Here is a 16,536-nt window from a genome sequence, read left to right on the forward strand (position 1 = left end):
GGATATTTTTTGTTATGAAGCTGTTATGCAGCATCGAACCTTCCTATTAGTAGATGACCTGCTCTTCCTCCTGAGCCAAAGCCTCCCCACAGTGAGCTCACTGCACTCAAATGGCCTCCATAATCACCACATCTGAATCCAGTTGAGCACCTCTGGGATGCGGTGGGATGGAAAATTCCCATGAAGGGTGACAAATCTGCAGCAACTGTGTAACACCGTGATATATCTGTGCCACAAAAATGTAAGGCAGATCTCAAGTCAAATGGGGGCCAACCTGGTAGTAGCAAGGTACACCAAATAAAGTTCAGTGTACATGTCGTATATGTCATATGAATTATACTGTAAAAATGGTGAATGCTCACATCAAATGCAGCCGAAGGTTCAAATACCAACATAAGCATGTATACGTAAGAGAAAAAGGCTCAAGTTTCAGACTGCTGTAAATGTCTTTATCCTGTCTTCCTTCTCTCACCCCAACCGGTCACAGCAGATGGCCCCGCCCCTCCCTGAGCCTGGTTCTGCCGGAGGTTTCTTCCTGTTAAAAGGGAGTTTTTCCTTCCCACTGTCGCCAAAGTGCTTGCTCATAGGGGGTCATATGATTTTTGGGTTTTTCTCTGTATCTATGAAGCGCCTTGAGGCAACTTTTGTTGTGATTTGGCGCTATATAAATAACATTGAATTGAATTGAATTGAATGTTTGGTTTGATATGACATTACAGACAGCAGATATCTCTATAATTGTCAGGGTCCTGGGTCTCCTGACCCAGCGCTTTTAGTTCTTTGTGATTCTTGTATTTTGTACTCGTGTGATTTATTCTATGATTTCTAGTTTTGATCCCTTGCCCTTCGTGTTTCTCCGTGCCCCCTCTGTTCTGTGTACGTCTGTGTCTTTGCATGTTTGAGCTTCTTGTTTTCTGTCACTCTGCATTGTGAATTATGTTCTCACGGTTGGTCTTTTGTTACTCCCTCGAGTCTAGTTTCTTGTGTTCCAAGCTTCGTATTTCCCTCTGTGTATTTTGGTTCTTAGAGTCCTCTGCCTTATGGTTTATGTCTGTGTTTCTTAGTCGCTGTCTCCACCGTGTCAAGTTTGCGTCTCTGTGTTTTACTTCCTGTTTTACTTTGAAGGTACGTGTCTTATGTGAATGTGTCCTGCTTTGCTTCCTTGTCTCGTCAGTTCTGATTTCTCCCAGCTGTGCCCTCCTCCTGTGTCTCATTCCCCTCGTTACTTCCCAGTGTATTTAAACCCAGTGTCGTCCCTCATGCTGTGTGGATCTCCCTGTGAGTTTAGTTTGTCATTTTCCAGTTTATTCTGCTTTTGTATGCTTTTCCCAGCCAGCAAATAAAGCTGTGGTTTTGAGTTCGCCCTCGTGTCTAAAAGCCTGCATTTTGGGTCCAATTCCTGGCTGCCACACAGCGATTCATGACAATAATATGGTCATTTCAGGCACAGAATTCTGGCTGTAAGCACAAAACTGTGTGTAGCTGTTGGGTAATAACAAGACTTTAAGGTGAGCTTGAAGGCTTGAAGGGAGGGTGGCTACATCAAAGGCCAGCATAACGTAAATAATGATTATTTTGAACTCTGACTTGTGCAAAGTTCCTCTAATTAGGTCCAAGAAGAAGAACTCGGAGCAGCAAAAGTGCATAACAGGTCCTCTTTAATCAGTTATAGCTGCGTTTTCTGTCAAATAACAGTAAGTTCAGGAATATGTTCTTCCAAAAAGGGCATTTCCTTTTTTTCTTTTGAAGCCTCCCTAACTCCACTTTCACTTAAGTTGTAAAGACAGACACATACAGACCCTTGAAGGGTGGCACACCTTCGATGATACCCATTCAAAGAGAACCGAAACAGTTCTGTACTTTCATTCAGCAGCTTTGTGTCTCATAGCAAACCATTATTAACGCTCAAACGCTCTCCCTCTGTCTCTAAGTGATGTCCGGGTCCCCCGTTTCCCGGTGCCATCGGTTGTTAGTGACAGCATAGTGGAGAGAGAAAATTGCATATTATTTACCCAGTGCCTTCAATATGCCACTTTTCCACTCTATAGCCTGCAGCTTACAACTCGCAGCGCATGCACGCACACACAAAAACCCACAAAGCCGCACCGAACCGACGCATGCTCGGATGAATGAGAGCGTTTTTTCTGTGACATCCTGCCCTGACACGTCATTAAAAAGTGGAGCCGAACTGTGTGTGAATCCAAACTTCTCTTGTGGCATAAAACAAGAAGCCTATTCTCTTTTTTCTTTCACTCTCAAATTGGTCACAAGTGTGCGACAGGAAGGAAAAAACAGAGAAATAAGATTCACAAATGTGTGCACTTGAGCACTTACTGCAATCCAAACACACATGTACCAACTGGAGAAGATCAAACTGTTATGCAAATGTGTACATCGCAGCGTGAATAAATATTAATATTTTACATACAGAATCTTAACATTCACTTGCATTTATTCACGCGCTGATAAATGAATCAGGTCACATTAGCGAGCGGGCCTCTCTGCTCCACCCACATCCTGCGCCGGTGGAAAACTGGGACTTTCAGTGCATGCATGTGTAATTTCACAGTGGGGCGAGATCTGTATGCAAGTAAAATATGAAATATTTACTCAGACTGTGAAACGTGTGGATTCCTACAACTTTCTTACATGCATATAAATGGCTTGAGATCTATGTGCAGATCATGTGACGCACTTCTCCCAGTTCTCTCCGGATGCTTTGTCCTCGCCGCAGACGCCAGGGTTTGCTAGCTGTCTTTTTTTATTTCTTTTTTCCCTCTTCGGTTACACGCGGGCAAGAGATTTGAGCTTGACCGTGAGCTCAATCACATCTCGGCTCCCTGGATGTCATGGCTGTGTGCAGAGGCGCAAACCGTTGGATATCAGATTAGAACACAGGGGCTCCTTTTCCAATCCACTTTCTTCTTTTCTCACCGACACGTTTCTCGCTCGTTTCTGTCTTTCTGCCTCGCTCTGATTCTTTCCCTCGCTCGGGGGTTCCCCCCCCCACCCTCTCTCACCGACTCTCTCCCGTCTCCCTGTGAAGACGGGGGGTTACCCCGGGTGCCTCGTCTCAGGAACCAGCGCGGCGGGTTGTTCAGACAACCGGGAAAATTTCTTCTACTTCATCTGAGTAAGTCACCTCTGCACCTCTCCAATAGAGTGTGAGATTGGAGAAGTTGGCCGGACTGAGCCTGCTTGAGGTTTTCGACACAGATGACAGGGATCGCACGCTTCTCCTAAAAACTGTGTACCAGCCTTGTTATGGTTATTGGTGAGTTTTCAACCTTTCTATCAGCGATGCTACAAAAATTCAATTTTAAAGGCTTTATCAGTGGGAGAGATTGAGAGCGATGCCAAAAAAAAAAAAGCATCTTTCATACTGTTGCTTTCTCATTTTCCAGCACCCATCACGATCTGTGCTTTAAAAGTTTCTCCTTACCCTTTTGTGTAGCACTAAATACTTTAAGGCTCTCCGCTGCAAACGCTTGGAAGTCTGATGGATTTACCCCAAATCACTACAGTGCCACATATCAAAGGATAAATGCTAAATGTTTAATCTGAAAAGGTGAAAAATTCAAATATTGACATATGTGCCTCATAAATGCAGGAGCCAATAAAGTAACATTGATTGCTGAGGTCTGCACCAAATCATCCGGGTGATGTAAGGCCTTTGCCTGCACTTGCTGGTTGGTGAGAAGACATTACTTTGAAGGAGTGATTCTTGCCGTGATGGACTGGTGTAATTTATCTGATAACAATCTTTTCTCCATTTTAAAACAGCTATAAAATACTTTAAAATCATCAGCTTTAAATTCATGGTTTTGGGACCTAGTCCATAAATATTGCACAACCTGAGGTTTTTTCTCCCCCCTCTTGCTGAATGGATATCTGTCTACAGCGCAGTCCGTTTACCTTTCTGTATATGTAGCGAGCGTTTGATGCTTTGACCTTGAGGCTTATCGATTCTGTGCCTGTTAAAATTCGACCTGCTTGCCCCTGACTGTCAATACCCATCTCGGGGATATAACCTGTGATTATGATTAACAGCCTCTAGGAATGAATCAAACACCTGTTAGGCGTGCGCAGAGAGGGCTGCGGCTGTCTGCTGTTTTTGTTTGGCTTTTCATGCGGTACAGTGTCTCACAAACAAATGAAGTGTAACTAAGAATAGAGCACATTCTGAGGGCAAAGCACTCCTGGGATTACGAACAACTGCTGCGTTAGGCTGGATCCGAAGCACAAAGTTGATGAGCGCTCGCGGGAGAAAACGAGGAGTCACTTGTGTGGCTTTTGGTGCCGTGCGCTTCTGCGAAGAGAGGAAGAGGTGGGCCGATCTCCAACGCGGCTCGGCACGCGTGCGGAAACTGTTCTGCCAGATGTAACGAGAACTGGCTGCCTTTTAGTCTCGTGGTGCAGGAAGCGTGTGCTCGTGTTGGAAGAACAAAGTTTCGCACCCTCGTTAACTTTGTGCGTCGTTACCTGTACTCTAGAGTTGGGGTCTTGTTTGATCCACTTGATGACGGTCTCGTAGACCAGCTCCTCGGCCTTTGTGTTCAGGCTGTCGTTGGACAGATAGGCTATCAGGTCGTCCTTGGAGACGCTGAGGATCTCTTCCTGCCCTGCCACCTGAAAGAAAAAAGATTCAATAGCTAAAAAACTTTTCACTTTCAGCGACACAATCTGACTTTTCCTGTGACAAGCTTTGAACGTACACAATTCTGTAAGGTGAAGCTCAAACATGTTTTTGAGCAGAGGCGGATGTTCAGATCTTTCTAGCATAAAACTAACACAAAGGTCTCTTTGTAACCAACGCAGAGACCAGCAGGGGCAGAAAAACGGCCTTTAAAACTTCACATCATATGGCCGTAGCATTTAAGGGAAAAAAAGGGTGTATTTCTCTCACGTACAGTAAGTGCAAAAGTCTTGAGCCTCTAGATGTTTCTTTATATTTTGCTTCCAATGAGCCAGGCTTTTTTGTCATTTTTAGGGTGGACCTGAGCAACAGTTCTCCAGGATTTCTGAACGTCTTTCAAAGTTTTTCTTTGGCTTTTTCCCTCATTTACACTCCAGTCTTTGTAAAGCCACCTATCACTGACCTGTGAATCATTCAAGAATAAAAAAGGACACCTAACACAGGGTTGTGTCTACATATAACATTCAACCTTTAGGCATTTTATTACTAGCAGCCTGTCCCAAAAATACACCATTTTTTTGATTTCATTTCTTTAGTTCAATATATGAAAAAAAACGACAGCACAGTGTGACCGGGATACAATTGTGTTTTTGCACCTTCCTAAACAGCTATTAGCCAAAATCTTGGCACATCTCTGAAGTTACAAATAATTGACAAAACTGGGAAAACGTAGGAAAAGAGCAGAAAAGCCTGGCCTAGAACTATCTACAGCTGATGAACGCTATGTGAAAGTCACGTTTTTAAGAAAAAATGCAGCAAAGATCTGACACAGGACCTGATTGATGCATCACATCCATCTACTGTTCACTCAAGCCTTACCAGAAATGATCTCAGTGGGAGGATGGCTGTCAAAAAGCCATTCTTAATGAAGGGAAACATTTTTGGTTCAATTTATTGTTAATATGTACAGAGGAGGTCATGAGAGAGTAGGGCTGCTCAATTAATCGAATTTTAATCTCGATTACGATCTGGGCTTTCAACGATCATTAAAAATGACTGAGCCGATTATTAGCCCCTCCCTCGTGCTTTACTCTCGCGCTGCTCCGTGTGGCAAATCGAGCGCACCTCTCTGCATTTCGAACACGCGTCACAACAATTAGGAGCAGCGGTCTCCAACCATTTTTGCGCCACGGACCGGTTTATGCCCGACAATATTTTCATGGACCGGCCTTTAAGGTGTCGCGGATTAATACAACAAAATAAAACTAGTACCGGTACCGAAAAAAAAGAAGATTTATTCATAACACACGTGAAAAGACCCAGGAAAACTGAGTTAACGATAAAAACGATAACAAAATAACGCTGAAAACTGATAAAAACCCTGAAAACTATACATTTCACACCTGAGCCTCAACTCTCGCGGCCCGGTACCAAACGACTCACGGACCGGTACCGGGCCGAGGCCCGGGGGTTGGGGACCGCTGATTAAGAGGACCCGAGGGAAGCTCGGAAAGCTAAGCAGAAGTTATTTGGAGAGGAGAGTGACTGCTGTTGGTTGAAAAGAGGTAAAAAAAACTTCAGTGGTGTGGAAACATTATGGGTTCGCGGAGTCAGACGTGGATTAAGGCTACGTCCACACGTACCCGGGTATTTTTGAAAACGCAGATTTTTCTATGCGTTTGCACCTTTCGTCCACATGTAAACGCCGTTTTCGGTCACTGAAAACGGAGATTTTTAAAAACTCCAGCCAGGGTGGATATTTTCTAAAACTCCGTTTTTGCATTTACGTGTGGACAAGAAAAACGGAGAAAACGCAGCGTCAAAGATTTGCGCCTTTTTTGACGTCACACTGTGCGCCACGTTATTGTTTCGGTGAAATGAATTTCTACAATACTGTTACTGTTAATTGTACTCTCTGCAGTGTTTAAATGCTTACATATACACACAGTTACTGTCCCTCCACACATACCACTCGGTTCTGCTGCTATGCCCCAGCTTTGTTTACTATTTCCCACCGAGGCTTCAAGACTTCTGATTGGCCAACATTTCTACACAGTTAGGAATACAGTGCCACCTGTTGCTTTGGCATGTTCCTAGCAGCGTTTTCCTTCATTTCTGCCTTTACGTGTGGACGGGATTATTTTTTAAAACAAAAACGGAAAATCTCAGTTTTCAAAAATACCCGTGTATGTGTGGACATAGACACAGTGTGTAAACTTTGCTACAGTGTCGTAGCTGCAGCACAGAGCAACACTGCAAAGTTCACTAAACATAGATGTTTACATTTTTCATTTATTTTTTATATTGCAAACATTTGCACTGTTATCAGTATTTGCACTATTTTATATTATTTTTGACAATCTTTAAAGTCATTATTCAATACATAAATATCGTCAAATAATCGAGATCTCAATTTCAGTGAAAATAATCGTGATTATCATTTTTGCCATAATCGAGCAGCCCTATGAGAGAGGTACAACGGCGAGCGTCTGCAGCCATGTGTAAAACACGGCGGAGGCTCTGTCATGGTTTGGGGCTGTTAAAATAAATGCATGAACGAAAACAGGAAAGTGCTGTCAGGTTTTGATCTAATATTCAATATCATCTGGAAAGCTTTTGATTGGCAGTAACTTTATTTTTCAGCGTGACAATCACACCAAACACTCTGCCAGTGCAGTAAAAGCATAGCTGGATAGAAAAGCACACAACTTGGCCTCCCCGGAGCCCGGACCTGAACTCTACCGAAGCAGTGTGAGATCATCCTGACAGAGAACAGAACAAACATCCAGCCAACATCCAAAGAAGAGCTTTGAATGTCCATCAAGAAGCCCGGAGAACTATTCCTGAAGACCGCTTAAAGAAATGACAAGAAAGCCTAGCTAAGGCAGTTCAAAGACATCTGCACTGTAAATCTTGAAAGAGAATGGAAAGGACATTTCATTTGATTTTGCATCACCGCGGTTTCATTATGTACTTATTTTCTTTCACTGACAATAGTAACATTTGTTTGCTGCTTTTACCTGATTTCAGGCTTTTCTCGACTGTGATTCACATAAAAACAGAAACGTAAAAAACAAGATAATGAGCGGACGTTTTTATTCTCCTATATGCTGTATAAAAATACTAAGACATATAAAACAGGCTAATTTTGAGCTCTTTGTAGTAAATAGGTGTTGATTTCAGATTTACAGCGGACTTTTCTGTGACCAGCCTGGAAGCCTCACATCAAAGGCAGAACATAATGTATTAATTTTTTCTGATCTGTGGAGAGAGATGTTTTTCCTATCGCTTCCATGTTTTTCTTTCATATATATATATAATGGACAAACCTGACAGGGGCGCTGACCTTCTTGTTTACAGTAACGCTCGATACAAAAAAGCGAATGTGCTTATTTCCCAAAATATTTCTCCAACACTTTCTGATGCTGAGCTTTGATGCCCTTATTTTCCGCGCTATTTTGTGTGATTCATGCTGGTTGGAAACTATAAGAAAACTGAGAGCTCTCTGTATTTCTCTTCCATTAAGTTATCTGAAAGCTGCTCGGTAATACGTGTACTGTTGGGTGATTCAGTAGGGTACGTGGAGGTTCTACAGTAAATTGCATCCCATGAGGTAAAAACGGTTAACTCCAGAGAAGCATTTTAATGCAAGCAGTGAATTAACAGGGCCATTTGATATTTGCTAGCTTGAAAAAAAGGAAGACAAAAACATATAATTCAATAAGCTTTGTGTATGCTTTACATGTGAGACTTAATAGGAATCTAATAACTACAGACTTAATTTAGCGTAGAAGAAAGTGCAATTTTCCCCGTTGCATTGTTGAGTCTGACAAAAAAAAGATGCTTAGGCAAAACAAGTTTTTTTTTCTTTTTCCTCGAGCTGATCACTGATTTAGGTGTTTCATTTTCTCCCAGATGCAAACCGCCGTGTGTAACTTTGCTCCACAGCAATCAAAGAATCCAGAAAGACGAAGAGCCTCGACCTACCTCTGGGAAATTCTGCAGGGCAAACGCTTTGGCCATGTTGTGGAGCTCGGTGCAGTTCATGGCCTCGGCCATAGCCAGCACTCCCAGACAGTTAGCGGCAGTCAGCTGTTTCTCTGGAGTCAATGTAAAGCAGGTCAGAGAGAGAAAGAGAGACGGGGAGATAGACAAAGAGAAGAGGATAGAAACAAAAACGAGAAGGAAACAAAAGACAGAGGCAGATTGATTAAGACAGCGAGTGGGGAGGGGGGGGAGAAAACAAAACACCATTCAGTCATCTATAAAAAGACTGCAGACGTACAAAGCTGCAAAGACAGAGAAAGCAGCTGCAGGTAGCACAGAGCCATAGCCTGGGCTTTGTATCTGCCTGAGACTGAGGGAGAACAAGTATAATAACTCAAAACAGCTCCGGGGACAAACAACGAGGGGAATCGATCGCTCACAGCCCAGGCATGAGGTGGTGGATGGCAGGGAGCGGGATTTGGGATTAGCTGAGCCACTTTAAAGAAGTCCTGTCAGATCTCAGGATCTACTACACACATGCACACACATGCACACACACACATACACAGCCTGGAATATATGAAAGTACCCTCAGGGCCAGGCCAGCGGGGAGAAGGCTTAGACTGCCGCCTGTGATCTTTTGCAGGGCGGGGTTTGGGAGGTGGGGAGCACGGGCGGCATTTTAGGTGATGTGTCTCCAAATGTAGTTTTCTAACAAGTGTCACCATTTATCACAAGAGAGGGAAATGCCCCCGGTCTTGTAGCGAACGTACGCACGGATGCGGGCGCAAACGGTTGAGTGGCCGCTGAAAGGCGCCCGATTAAACAACAGCCATCAAAGCGAAGCAAAGCCAGGCCTTTTATCGCTAAAGACAGAGCCTGAGAGCGTCTCCTAAATAAATATCAGCCAATAAAAAAAGCCACCCAACATCTGGTAAATAACAGGTGAGCAAAAGCCAAGCTAAATAAAAAGGTTTGGGCTGCATCAAAGCTCTGTCTGGAAATATTTCACAGCAGATGATCGTCTGAACAACCCTTTAAAAAGAAATCATTTTTTCCAATACTACACACTCGGGTTGTAAAAAGGTGAGCGTGTTTTGTTCGTTTACTTTTTGATTTTCCAATCATAAAACAAAAAAAAAGCCGGGATTCCTCACGAGGCGCACGATGAACGACTTTGTTTCGTATTTGTTGGAGTGAGAAGACGTGTGAAGCGTAAGTAGGTCGGAGAAGATGTCTGCCGTTCCTCCTCGGTATGTTTGTTGCAAACTTCAATAATTTCTCACGCGGTATCAATTCCTCTTCGCTCAAGGAGACACGGTCGTGCCCGTTACTTCTCGAGCGCTGAAATGTCATGAATCTTGTCGAGGAAGAACGGATTGACGCCTCGCTGGCGATGAAGTCTACAAATGGCTTCTGTGTTTTTCCCATTTTTAACCCTCCCCCCCCTCCCAAATTGAGAAAAACAAATCAATAACGGCGCTTGCTGCTCCTCTTACAATTTTCCCCTCCTTTCCTGCTGCTGACCTTTTTGCTAACATGCACTTCCCCCGTGTTACCGATACCCAAAACTATTTATTAAATGGAATGCAAAACTTGACCTTTGCGGCTTTTTTGGCTGGCCGACCCACTAAAATATGGAACGTGCCATTTGCTTTTCATGCAGACCCCGCCCCCCGTCCTTTGGGTTCCCCCTTCCACCCCGACGGGCCCACTCCCCTTCTATCCACCTCTTTCCATACCTTGTCTAAGTATCAATCTGTTTGGCTGTTTTTCGATTCCATCGCGGCTCAGACCAGAGGATTTGACATTTAAGTGACAATTGTTCCCTGACCTTTTTATAAATCTGCCCCCGTGCTTGATCCTGCTCTCTGGGACGAGATCAGAGGCACCGTGCCCGGCTGAGAGTGAATTCTAACACGGCTGCGAGCTTTGGAAACATGACAAAAATGGGAGAGCGGTGTGCCAGGGCCGGGGAGGAAATGTAGGTGCTGCATGAGGACTTGTGCACAGCGACGAAGCATGACCGTATATGAAAACACCCAGGGCCGTATGGTCGCGCAGGCATATCTGATGTAATAAGCATGCACGCGCTGCTGATATAAGCAGATAACACTCGTGTAAACACATGCACCCCTCCCCACCCGCCCCCGCCGCTCTTCCCCCTGAGCTACGCCTACCTAGAAAGGAGACACAGACTTTACAGAAGGTGTTGAACTGGAACTTGTTGGCAGCTTCCAGCAACGTCTTGGCATTGGCCGAGTCGATGACCAGCGACCCCGTGTAGACAAACTCGAGCAGCAGCTCCAGCACGTCGGCGCTGATGTTGCTCATGTTCAGCTCCAGCATCTCCCTGCTCCTCGTCTCTCCCGACGACCTGATCAACCAATCACGGCAGAGAGAGGCGAGTTAGGCGCATTCTGAGAGGAAACTCGGGGATAGAAAAAAACAAAAACAGTAAGAAAAGAAACAGAAAAATAAAAGAGAGGGACAAGAATACACGTATGCTACACACAACACCTAAAAACACACCTGGGAAAGCACGAGAGTGGGGAGAAAAATAAGAGAATCGTTACACAATAAGATAACAACGTAAAAGTGGAAAAAAGAGACAGAAACAGAACTTTGGATGGTTTCTACTTTACTATGGGGCGAGCGGATTTACAGCTAGAGCGCTGCATCTGAAACAAAACGTCCTCACTGCACAAAGATTAGGCAAAACAAATGAAAAAAAAAAGTTATTGCTTTGTTTCAAGAGGCATGCGTTTTGACTGTGTGGTTTCATGTATGCATAGTCTTGGAGGGCAAACATGCATACATGGCAGGGCACGTGTGAGCTGTGAGAGAGTGAAAAATGGAGAGAGATGGTGTTACACACGGACATAGTGGAATGGGAAAGTCAGCTGGTTAAAGCGCGAGTGCGCAGTTTACGAGTCACGCCGCTGCCGCCGAGAGCGCGCGGCTGCCTGCGTGTGCGCGTCTACTCCGACTGACGTTGCAGGTGCTGAGCGAGAGCTTAGATGGACAAATTAAATAGAATATGATATCCCTTTGTAATGCAGTGCTGGAGAGAAAGAGAGAGGGGGAACAACGAGGGCCGTTTTGGGAACTGGGCCACGTTGTGACTTCATCGGGATCAAATTCGAGATTAGTTTGCATGCAGGATCCCCTCGGGGAGGTATGAGAGCATTAAATAACACCTCACCACCCATGTTTAATGTCCCATGTGAAACAATAATCCACTCAAGGGCAAAATAAATGGAATCAAAGCCCCGCAGAACGCATGCCCCCCACTGCTGTGTCTCGCTCCCAGCGGATATGGACATCAACAATATGAAAAGTAGCCAGCATTAAGATGGATGGAGGCTGTTTGCTTCTGCCAGTCATGGTAGCGCTGTGATAACGCTCTGTCTGCTTCTGTGTCTGTCTGATCCCTTTTTTCCCCTCCGCCTTCTTCTTCTTCTCCTTTTTTTTTTGTGTGTAGAAGTCAGTTGGTTGGATTAGAAATCATGACAAACAGTCAGCGTTTAGTGAGACGGAGACAGCGAAAACAAACTACACGAGACAGATAGAATGGATGGAGTGGAGATGAGAGATTGGAAGGATGGAGGGGGGAGGTGGGGGTGGGTGGGTGCGATGGTGGGGAAGCAGAAAAAAAATTTAAAAAAAGAAGGAAAGGGAGGCAGGGTGAGACGGTTCTTCCACAGGGGAGCCAGCAGCCATCCTTCTGAGGGGGAGAGTTTGGGTTGTTCCATGACTGTGCCTTGCTCTTTTAAATAAGAGATATCCCCGCCCACCCCCGGAAAAAAAATAAATAAATACACCGTCACACCTAAACAGAGCCTCTGTCCCCGGCGTAATAATCACCAGTAGCCTGTGGTGTATGAACTGAGACATTAGTTGTCATTTTCAAGCGCACTCAGGAGGTGAAAGGTGGGGGTGGGGTGGGGTGGGGTGGGGGAGAAGGACATCCAAATAAAAGAAAAGACAATGGCATTTGTCCCTGGATGGACATTGGCTGGAAAAACCAAGGCAGTTACTCTTTTTCCTCCTGCAAAGCAAAAAGCCACATAGTGTTATTCCCCCCCCCCCCGCGTTTTTTTTTCCTGCACAAAGCCCTGCAGTTGGAGGGGGGCGGGTGGGGGGCAGGTAGTAAGACGGAAAGATGGGAAAGGGGAGGGTTGTTCAGGGTTAAAGTGATGGATGGAGGCGGGAAGAAAGAGAGGGGTGGGAAAGAGCTAAAAATAAAAGAAGAGCATGCTCATCAACCTGGTCAATTAGTGCAATAGGAACCAGCTCGAGTGGCAGTTTGTTTTTGTCTGAGCACTTATGTTATGGAAATGACTTTTCCGGGAGCTTCTTAAAAAGAGGTGGATATTTATGCCGCGTTTGATTGCAGACTTGAATTTGAATAGTGAGAGAGGAAGGGAGGCAGGGAGGACAGGAGAGACAGAAGAGGAGAGACGGGGCAAGAAGAGGTGGGGAAGGAAGGAGGGGGGGAGATGGGCGCGCGCACGCAGACACACACTCCAGCAAAGAAATTTGTTTATGAAAAATGTAGCACTTATTCAAGAGGAAGTTTAAAAAAAAAATCGGCAGAGAGTGTCAAAATGGTGGTGAGCAGAGGCGGAGAGGCGGGAGGGAAACAGGAAAACACACACGCACACACACCCGCACGCACACAATTTCTAATACATCTTTCAGCCTAAAAAAAGCCCATTTACAAGGAACACATTTAGCTTGTTCTTACAGGATCATTTATTCTGTGGGAGTATATGCACTACCAAGACATGTTAACACAGAAGCTTACTCAGAACCACAACCTAAAGTGTCTTGGCTAAAAATGGCCCGTATTTACGTGTTGTCACAACATAAATCAGGACTAAAATTGTAAAAATAAACAGAACGCCGTGGCTGAGTCGGCGTTGGGACTGCTGGTTTTTCTGGTATGGATTATAACACTTGGAAGGAACAAGTCATATATGTGTTAGATCGTCTGAAGGACAAAAAGGACACGGTGACAGGTGGAGAATATGAAAGCTCACACGTGCATCCAAGTGTGAACAAAGGGGCCATCAACTCGGGAAAAAGAAAAAAACACACAAAAACCTAAATGTAGACACCAGATTGACAGGACTCTTGGTATAAAAAAACTTGACTTGAAGATGACAAAAAGAATCTCTGACAGTGCCACTATGGCAGAGCTTAAGATTACATTTACAATTTTATAAAATTTTTGGCATAAAGACTTCAGTAGGGTCTCACCGTTTTTAAAATATCTCAATTTCATGATTTCACTTTCCATTTTGAGAAGTTAGAATTAGTCAGAATTAAACCTATAATTTGGACAGTGCTGAAAACTCACAAACGTACACACTATAAAAGATAATGTAGCTTCCGGGTCTGAAAAATGAAGCCAACGTCTAAGCGACTCAAACCTGCAGTCTTTTCAAAGGCCACCAGGGGGCGATCAGTGTGGTTGAAAAGAGACTTCCAGTCCAATAGAGGTTAACAAGAAAACATCCCTCGAACTTGACTTCTATAAAGACTTTTGTGGTGTGTTTATGGACTCAGTCTCTCAATTTAGCCATAGTGAATAAATCGTTAAGTCAGTTTTGTAAATTTGTGTCATTCTAAGTGTCAGAAACGAGATTTGACGAGACGTCAGCCAATGAGTGTGAACTTGCACAGTCAGCTCCACCCGCTGGTCTTAAAAAGATGGAGTCAGCTCATCTCAAAGCTTTAAAAAGGGCACGTCACGGTACCTATGTCCATCTTTCATACTGTCAGCGGTCACAAAGTAACAATTATTCCAAGAATGTCAAACTCTAAAGACTCCATTGTTGTACATTTTTCATTGGAACTACTTTCTGCCAAGAGAAAAAAAAAGAAGTAGGTCCAATAAAAACTGCTGACATGCTCTCTGAATTATTTGAATGAACATAAGGTGAAAAAGCCTGAATGCAATCGTGTGTGTTTAATTTGGTTTTCAGTTACATATGTCACCTAAAAAGAAAGCAACATTAAAAAGTAACGATTTATCGAATCAATACCCAAGACTAAAAAAAACAAAGAAAACAAACCCTTTACTCGCGTAGATGCCGTACAAAATATTTAAAGAAACAAAACAAAAATGGGGTATTACAGTAACCTGCCTCCCCGTCTGACTGAATGGTGCTGCGGAGGGCTAAACCGTGCACACTGAGCTGCAGAGTTCACACAGCGTCCACACAGTAATGGGCTTTAAAATAACCCCCTACCATCACAGTCAGAGTGCTCTGAGTGGCACAAAAAACCTCATGGGTCAACACTGACAGAAGAAGAGCAGGGAAGCAGATGGCACCAAAACATGTATCAGGGCTGATTCTGGAGCTTTTTTTAATATTTATTTTTTTATTTTTAACATTAGTGTGGTGCTGGGATGCAGTGGCCATAAATTAAACGCCTGCGAGCACACTTATTGGAAAATCCCATGGGGTAAAATGGAATTACTAGAGATGATCTGCCTCCTCGCTAGGTGCATTGGCCCTTTAAAAGAGTAACGTAATGGGTTTTTGGAAGGGGGGAGGCGAGGGCAAGCGTGTGCTCACACTTCCAAGCGGCATTACATCCTCCAGGTAAGGTGGGGTGGGCACGGGAGGCTGATTTGCTTGGGTGAGGGTGGGCAGTGGAGCAGCACGCTGCGAAGAGGAAATAAAGACATTTTAGGATTCTGCTGGAAAGAGAATTTGAAATGAAGACTAATCAGTGTATTTGTAGTCCACTTAGGTGGATAATGTGTGGTTTTCTCTTTTTTTGTGACATTTTCAGCACCGTTTCAAATTGCTGTGGAGCCTGCAAACCACGCTGCTAAACACTGACACGGTGCCAAGAGACGCTTTAATTTTGTAAATAAGTCATTGGGTTGGTGTCTGTGCGTGTGTGCGGGTGTGTGGGTGGGCCAAAAAAAAGTGTGATGTGCACTCCCTCACCCTACAGTATTACATCTCTACTAGTCTGACTAATACAGCGTGCCTGGATATGATGTCCTTGAATCCTACGCATGCACACACACACACACACACACACGATAAAACTTCTGCAGCATGCTTTATGTCAAGTCCATCTGAGTACGTACGGATTCACAATTTCAAACACACCCATACACAAAGCTGGTTTATGAGAGGAGGCAGGAATCTGAGCCGTGGTGAATGAGTTCGGCGAGGAAGGTTGGGGTACACGGCATCAAAGAAGCCTCTCTCTCTCTCCCATCTTCGTTTGACCTCATAAAGACGTGGACAGTACCGAGCCACATGCAGCATCAGCATAATCCCGGTCCCGGTGAAAGAAAGTGACCTGAGCGACACATGGGAGGCTGTAACTCGGTGACAAACGGGCCTTTGGCTCTCTTTGCTCTTCTCTGTCCGAGCTTGCTGCGAACGCCTCAAAGCCAAGTATAAAAATAAATAAATAAATCTCTGTATGCTCTTTAGACACTGTTCATTCTCTTGTCTGTGCTCCCTTTCTCTCCCCTACCTGTCAACTTCTCGCTGCCTGCCGATTCGCATTTCCATAAAACCAAGGTGCCACGTGTCTTATAAAATCAAAGACGGCCTCAGTGAAGCTGCGGCGTCATGTTCACGTAGCGCTGCTGATCATGACTTCATTACATCAAAGCAAAGACGTCTTCAAAAATTAACAATTAGTGTAACAAATTCATTAGATATTCTTCAGTCTCAAGTCAAATGAGAGAATTTCTATTTTAGACATTATCTCATGAAAAATGACAGCGTTATGACAATAAATCAAAGTAGTTTTACAATTAATTAACCAATTAATGAGAACTTACTCTATTAAACTGTCAAATTAAAAAAGAAAAATCAGACAAAGCAGGCAGCAGCAGGCATAAAGATGAGCTTGGTGGAATCCAGCCT

The 16,536-nt window shown here is 44.2% G+C and overlaps 1 protein-coding gene across 5 annotated transcripts in view; it reads right to left on the bottom strand.

The window, feature by feature from the left end:
* Nucleotides 1–16,536, bottom strand: part of klhl29 (kelch-like family member 29) — a 280,861-nt gene that overhangs the window by 81,014 nt on the left and 183,311 nt on the right. For all 5 annotated transcript variants that reach the window (XM_087852069.1, XM_087852071.1, XM_087852070.1 and 2 more), the window contains 3 exons: nucleotides 10,804–11,000; nucleotides 8,624–8,736; nucleotides 4,483–4,629 (listed from right to left, as the gene is read on the bottom strand). In XM_087852069.1, the coding sequence (XP_087708195.1) occupies nucleotides 4,483–4,629; nucleotides 8,624–8,736; nucleotides 10,804–11,000 (457 nt within the window). The remainder of the gene's footprint in view (nucleotides 1–4,482; nucleotides 4,630–8,623; nucleotides 8,737–10,803; nucleotides 11,001–16,536) is intronic.

This window comes from Neolamprologus brichardi, chromosome 15, assembly GCF_056152115.1.
Source record: "Neolamprologus brichardi isolate AB-2024 chromosome 15, ASM5615211v1, whole genome shotgun sequence".
NCBI lineage: Eukaryota > Metazoa > Chordata > Actinopteri > Cichliformes > Cichlidae > Neolamprologus > Neolamprologus brichardi.